The 7916-nt window shown below is 37.7% G+C and overlaps 2 protein-coding genes across 2 annotated transcripts in view; one reads left to right on the top strand and one right to left on the bottom strand.

Annotated features, from left to right (window-relative positions):
- The window catches only part of Nt5dc1 (5'-nucleotidase domain containing 1), a 110812-nt gene that overhangs the window by 82923 nt on the left and 19973 nt on the right, over nt 1-7916 (bottom strand).
- The window catches only part of Col10a1 (collagen type X alpha 1 chain), a 4998-nt gene continuing 2385 nt past the window's right edge, over nt 5304-7916 (top strand). The window contains exon 1 of the mRNA XM_055615922.1: nt 5304-5457. Coding sequence (XP_055471897.1) covers nt 5304-5457 — 154 coding nt within the window. The remainder of the gene's footprint in view (nt 5458-7916) is intronic.

Raw genomic sequence — 7916 nt, 5'->3', positions numbered from 1 at the left:
ACACACACACACACACACACACACACACACACACACACACACACACAACACAACACTCAGATGCAATACACAGACAGACAGAAAGACAGACAGACACACATGCACACACACTATGCATGCAGCTACCTACAAAAGGAAAGTGAGAAACACTAGGTGGTTAAATTGGCCCCTGGGCTTAAAGAGTCTATAACAGTCTTCATTTACAGATGTAAGGTGGGAAGGCAGCAGTATGTGCCTGCGCTGGCTCATTACCTTGGTAGCTAGAAAATGGTGATGGCTGGCAAAGTTTAGACCTTGGAAATCAGCCAGTTCATTACTGCTGCCCTCACAATGGACTTTAGCAGCATTCCACAGAAATGTAGAGACTGTAGGAAAGTTCAAAGCAAACTTGCAATAGTACTAAAGCAAAACAAACCTAACAGTGAACTGACTGGGCAGCAGTGCTACCTTTCAAGGAACTTTTTCAAGAGTGTTTAAGTCAGTGTGCTTTACACACTGGTGAATACATTTCCTCTTTTCTTTTTTCCCACTCATTACAGACTGTACCCCAGGATAAACAGTTGGTCAAGGCATTTGTTTTTCCTTCATACAAATATCTCGGCTGATTAGATAAAAGAGGAATGATAAAAATTACATATATACCAGCATTTTACAGCCTATAATGAAATTATGAACCAGGGTATTCATCTATAACACCAGAGTCAAACAGCAACCAAGGGCCTCCCGACAGAAACCATGCCCTCTTTCTAAAGTAGCACGGTGTCCCTGAAAAAGAAGTGTCTTGTTTGTATGTGAATGCATTTATCTCCAACCACATCAATACTCTAGATCCAATGACCAACCAGCAAAGGCAGATTGTAGGTAGGCACACAGGATAGATGACTCAGTGTTTTAACAAATAAACTGCTAATGGGAAAGAAGAGATGGGGATAAGCAACCTATTAGTCAGGGGTGACTTATGAATACTATCGGAACAAATAATCAACCACTAAAAATATATGAGATTATGTGTACTTAGACACGTCTATAATATACATGCATGTGAATCTCTGATGATATACAAAAATATACATACATACATAGGCACACATTTATACATATGTCTCTACATGTATGTATTGTACCTAAGAAGTAAATCAGGAAATTTTTCTTAAGAATTTGTAGTACACACCTTTAATCCCAGCACTGAGGAGGCAAAGGCAGGTGGATCTCTATGAGTTCAAATCCAGTCTGGTCTACAGCACAAGTTCTAGGACAGCCAGCCAGATACACGGAGAAACCCTGTCTCAAAACAAAAACAAAAACAAAAACAAAACAAAAAAAAAAAAAAAACAAGAATAAGAGAAGAATTTGTTTTCTGGAGCAATCTAAGATATGAACAGATGAAATGGCACCATTACATGTGATTTGTTTCAAAACCTGGAGGGGCAAGGGTGGGTGGAAGGCAGACTGGGTGACAGTGAGTTAAGACTGGATGACAGTTACCTAAGTATTTATTGTAGCCATTTCCTGTTTACAGATAAGTGAAATTATTTTCTACATCAAGTTTAAAATATGAGTACAAATAACAAATAATTAGGAGCTAATACTGGAATGTTTTGAAACTACCATCAGACCACACGTTCCATCTCAGAGTGCATATGGCCGCTTGTGGGGCTTGTGCCACCTTCCTAAACTCCAAACGTTACACAAATTGTATTTTATCCCACAGGGCTGTAGGGGAGAGGCCGAGAACCACTGACTGTGCGAACACCTCAAGAACAGCAATGTGCATTATTCACATGGCATTCACCCGGTGTCGAACATTTAAGAGGTATTCAAGAAAGACTTGGTGAATGACACAGGGTACAACACAGTGGCAGCTAATTGTCACATGTGTAAAAACAGTGGTTCATATTTGATACTGAAACCTCGTTGGGCTTACCAGCTTGAGAGGGCAGGGCTTTCTGTTTCAAGTAGAATGGGTTTCCTTCATGAAGCCACAGGCTAGGGTCAGTCTGAACAGCTACAAGTAACACCCAGAATAAAAATAGTTTTATACACACAATGTGGTGTGGGTGTGGCCAGCAAATATTCCAGATTCTATAATCTGTTTTGGCAAAGGCAGTGCTTCGTATGTGACTAACAAAGCAAATGGTAGATGGAACTTGTATGCTGAAAAAAAGCAGAGTATTTGCCAAAAGGGCTGAATATCCAGTCTGTCAGCAAGACAGCATACTTCCCAAAGCTAGAGAATACGGACTGAGATGCCCACACATATTCATACACGTCCCCCAAAAAGACACACAACCTCCAAGCATGGATCTCACTTTCCTTTTGCTCTAAAGTATGAAATGGACTCTGATGATGGGGCACTAGGATATCTCAAAAAACAAAACAAACCAAACAAACAAACAAGATTAGAAGTCTCCTAGTACAAATATTTCCTTGTGTTGATGAAAAACCAGACAGCAGAAATGCTGAGGAGGATGTTCTGAAAGCAGTGGGAGTAGCCACAGGTAACAAACTACGCAGGGGCAGAGAACCGAATCTATGGGCTGAGAACTAGTCCGTTTAGTGTCCACAGGAAGATACCTAACCAGACACCAGCATCGGGTTGAAGCATAAGCACAGGTGTGGATGTAACTCTATACTAAATTACTAAAGACGTGCTTCTACAAAGTCTGTGTCCTGGCACTGAGGAGCAGCCATGTCACCTCCTATTTCAGAATGTTCTCTAATGAGCCATGAGTAAAGGAAGATGGCTTGTTGTCTATTACCTTTTGCGGTTTCTCAGGTGCAGCACTGTTTATAGTATCATAAAAACTATTTTTGAATGTGATTTCTAAAAATAAAATACAGACTAGAATATCATATCTCTAGTTGTCCTTATAATCTAAACTGACACAAAAGCTGTATTTGAAACCAGGTATGATGGTACACTCCATATTTCCAGCACTTGTGAGGCTGAAGCAGGACTGTTGTGAGTTGAGAGGTGCTTGGGCTACACATAAGGATTAGTAGCTAGACAAACAAGAACAAAACTTCTAAAAAAGCTGTATATTGTATGTACCTGAACATTACATAAAAATATACATAATAATGTAGTTTTCAAAATATTTACTTACTTATGGGTATGTGTATTTCTGAGTTTGTTTATGTAAACATAAAATGCCAATAGAGGTCAGAAGAAGGGGTCAGATCCCTGGTAACTGGAGTGAACAGGTGGTTGTGAGCCACTGTGTGGGTGTTGAGAAACCAAACCCAGGTCTTCTGGAAGAGCAGCCAGAGCTCCTATTTGCTAAGCCGTCTGTCCAGAATCATGATAATGTAGATTGTTAAATATGGCAGCCCGCAAAACATGCTTAAAAAGGAAAAGGAAGAGTGAATTATGCATTTATATTTCAACAAGGTACCATACAAGGTTTTGTTCAAACACATACAGGAAAAGAACCATAAGAGGAAAAGGAAGATGAAAAGAACAAACTTTTTTTTTCTTTAAATCTACTCAACAGTCAATATTCTAATTACCAATCAATCCTAAGCCCGTATTACTTTAATTCTAGCTAGGTGCAAAAAAATGATGTATTCATACTGTGCACTGAATTTGTTCTAAGCATGCTCACCTGCACAGCTGATCCTGTGCATCAGAACCAAAATGATGACATTAAAAGGGATACAAAATTGGTCTGTCATATCCTTACTATTACATTTCTTAGGATCCTGGAAAACTGATGCTGAGTTCTCTAAGGTTGTAGGAGAGAGAAGCAACACAGAACCTGATGGTGATGATGTTTACTTCTCTGGGAGAAAAGTCTAATCAGGGTGCTTCAAGATCCCTAGAGGAAACTACATCATTAGTCCATTGTATTTTTAAAAGGCAGAGTCTGAAGATTTTCCCCCTTACAATGAATATAGCAATCTTACGTAAATAAGCACACAATAAGATTATTAGGGTGACAGTCTTTTCAATTATAAGATAAAATGAAAACTTAAAGAGGGAAATCTAAAGCCACTCATTGACCTTTGTGTAGTTATGAGTAAAAAATTTAAATCCTCCAAGGAAATTCAACAACTAATTGCCACAAGTCCAAGATGTCTTACACTTGTCTCAAAATATTAAAGTATTTAATATAAAAATATCTGAAATATTTAATACTGTCATTTGCATACATTACCTTCTAAGAGCTTTCCCTAAAATACTGATATGCAAAATAATATACCTAAATTTTCATCATTTTTTCCCTTTAGCCTAAGTCCCCCAAATTAACAAACATTTAGGTAAGCTATTTTTATAAAACTTTTTTCCTAATAACTGAAGGATTAACATGATCTAAATCCATATTCTCCCCAAGATAGGTCTCATATTTTTATATACTACCAAATATTTTCAACCAAATAACACAAGAATGTTAAAAATAAAAAGGGAAAATCATCATTCCATTATGAACCAACCTGGGAGTCAGAATTCCTAAAATGAGATACACACACACACACACACACACACACACAAAGGTACACAGTTAAAGCTATTAATATGTATTGAAGACAAAGAGTCTATTTTTCAATGAGAAAACAAGGAAAAGAACCTGATTTTGTATGCCTGCCCAAAAGGACTTTCCATGTTAATTAGTGTTTACCACCCCTGAGGGGAGGAGCTTATGCTCATGGTAACTTCACTCAATCAGGGAAAAACTGGTATAAATACCCCAGGGCAGCTGTGGGGAAGGTACAGCCCACTGCTCACTGGGCAGAGGAAGCCAGGAAAGTTGCCTCACACACATTCAGGAACTCCTAGCATCAGGTAAGTCTGGACTGAGGGTCAATGGGAGACAGCACTGTCAGCTGACTTGGAAACACACTTTAGTTAACTATATATCTTTGTGCATAATTTTAAAACGTAGCTTTCTATCAAAAGGCTCCCAGACAGGCTCATTTGTATTCATCTATTTAAAATATTCTTAGTAAAGATGACTGTAGAAATTGGCCTTAATGTGAATTTCAGTATATCTTGAAAGTTCTAGCTATTTCAAGCTATGTTAAAGACTGGATTATTTAATACAGCCATCTAATAATGAGACTATTTGATGAGGGTCATTTTAATTTTTAGAGCATTATTTGAAACTAGTAAGACCCACATGTTCATGTAACAAAAACTTTCCTCTTATTTTATGGAATAAATTCAAAGTATAAAAGGTCAGTCATTAAAAAAAAATGAGATAACTATACAAAGAATCAATCTGTAGAGCATCACAAAAGTAAAACATACCAGTAATGGGGCTTCATGTAATTATTCTCTTGTTTTTCAGAATCCTACTGAAAATATGCTGCCACAAATAGCCTTTCTGCTGCCAGCATTTTTGACCTTGGTTCATGGAGTGTTTTATGCTGAACGGTACCAAACTCCCACAGGAATAAAGGGCCCACTTGCCAACACGAAGACACAGTACTTCATCCCGTACTCCATAAAGAGTAAAGGTAAACCCAAATGTACATTCTGCTGTATTAGACGGAGGGCTGGTGTTTTTAATAATATTAATGATGAGCTCCTTAGTAAAATAATTTCCACTCTGTTCCTAGTCTATGTGAAGTTCTTGATTGGCTCAAGTTATTCCAACAAAATGATGGGTGGAAAAGACAGGTCTGTATAGGAACATAATATCCCTGGAAAAGTTGGTAAAAGAAGAAGACTGAGGAATATCAAAGACTTTCACGTACGAAGCCGGCTTTTTTCCCTTTCAAATGGTGGTTTCATACAATTAACTAATTATCCAGAATCTAGAAAATATTAATTCAATAAAATTAAGTTAATTTAAACTGAAAACATAGAAACTGTATGTAGCCAATTACTTAAATATTTGCTTTAAAAACCCTAGCCTGCAGCTATTACAGAAAATTGGTATCAAATAAAACCAGACTGCCCCCAATAAACCTAATGGGCATAGGAAGCAGGAATTCTCATAATTACTTACATCTCCAGATACAGTGCAGTGGGTCAATGCGCAGACATAATTGCTAAGTGCTAGCTGTGTGGGCTGATAGACCTTGGGCTGCCGTGGAGCATAAATATGTCTACATCTGCCGAGTGGGGATGTCTGGCTATTACTACATTCATGCACTGCTGCTTCCTCTACTTCTCTACTTGGACAGCCTGAAACAGTTTATCTTTCCTCTGGAATCTATCCCCCACCTGTTTGACTTGTTACTATGAAGGATGTCAAGGCAGTTATGTGAAACAATATGAGATTGTCAAAGATGGGCAACAATCAGGCCTCATTTTTGCCAATTCCATCTAACAGCATCAGACATGATGAGTACTGATAATATAAACACTCAACAAATTTCCTTTTCTATATATTTTTCACTTCAGTCATATACTTTGCCTGCATAGAGTGAAAGTGTATTGTAAGCATTTTGGAGACAAGCATTTTGAAAAAGAATCAAATGTCTAAGAATGTCTTTTTAAGAGGAGAACTTAAAATATTTCATGAAAGGCAGCTTTATTTAAAAAGCATGAGAGATACTCTTGACTGTCTTATGACATGTATAAATTGAGGAAAAGGTAAAAACTAGAAGGAAAGAATAGAAGACAAACTTACCCCACCTTAAAGCAGTGAGTGTGGTTTGAAAGGCTAACAGGCACTTTGACCAAATTCAGACTCTTTTAGTACCTTACCAATATTACAAAAAGTGCTGAATTAAAAACAAAATGTACCACTGTTAAAGGTTAGAAGTATTCCTGTCTTCCCACCTAATTAAGCAAACTACTCCTCATCCTACTGTTCTTACAGAACACATGGAGATATCTTAACAGACACAAAACGGAGAAGTAAGTTGTATTTTAACTATTAAATCTTCCTTGGTCTCTTTTTGATAATGAACAGAAATCCCATTCACTACTCCCCACTGCTGGGTATCGGTGCCCTGTAACAAACATACATGCTCAGATCAAGGGGACAGCGGAACCCAGAATTTCCCATGTAATCCTTGGGCAAATCTGCTCAGCACAGATTAACAGGGACAGATCAGCCAAAGCACTCACTCGTGCTTTGGAGGGAGGCTACTCCGGCCACAGTGCACATCCGGACACTTATGAAGCTTAACAGAAAGTAGCTGCTATTCTTGAGTGATAGTGTTGCCCTAATCTTGCTGTCCCACACTTAGCTGACGGCTATCCCCTCAAACACTCACAGAAGCAAGAGTCTTTCTTGCATTGAGAGGTTTAGGATCCTAAGAGCAACCAGCACTCCAGGCCACAGAGATAGTCACCCTGTCACTGGAGGTCAAACTTCCAACAGTGTCTGATGCTATCCTTTCCACTAAGACATGTTTTCCTCCTTTGCTTTAACACGTAGGACATATTTCCACAATTCCAAGACAATTACTTTTATATAAATATGATGATCCCTATAATTGGATGCTGAATCAAATTCTGCATTTGAAAACTATGTCATTTTACTCCAAATCACTTAAAAATCCCTTATTTACTTATCAATTTTTTCTTAAATGTGCCAAAATTTATACATACTTATCAGAGATGTACACTAAAGTTAATCTCAGAAGTTAGTTACCTTTGGGGATATTAGTAACTACTATTGGTTGACTACTCTTTAAGTGCCAGATAATTCATTAGGAGAGATTTTAAATAAGTAAGTACTTGCATCCCAACAACTAACAGCTAAAGCAAATGATATTCTTAAAAGTATTATCAAAGATAATTTACAATTCTTAATAACTATCCTATAGTCTCCATTTATTTTTTCAAACCATTAAAGTGTTAAGAGTTTATCATATTAAAAAAGGTTAGCTAAAAAGTGATAGGTACAGTTAGGTGTTTAGCTCAGTGGTAAAGCACTTGCCTAGCATGTTTGAGGTCCTGGTTGCACAAATACACACACACACACACACACACACACACACACACACACACACACACA

This window comes from Psammomys obesus, unplaced genomic scaffold (assembly GCF_907164565.1).
Source record: "Psammomys obesus unplaced genomic scaffold, mPsaObe1.curated_primary_1811, whole genome shotgun sequence".
In the NCBI taxonomy this organism is placed as follows: domain Eukaryota; kingdom Metazoa; phylum Chordata; class Mammalia; order Rodentia; family Muridae; genus Psammomys; species Psammomys obesus.
The sequence above is the reverse complement of the archived record's forward strand: the minus strand, read 5'-3'. Positions and strand labels throughout refer to the sequence as shown.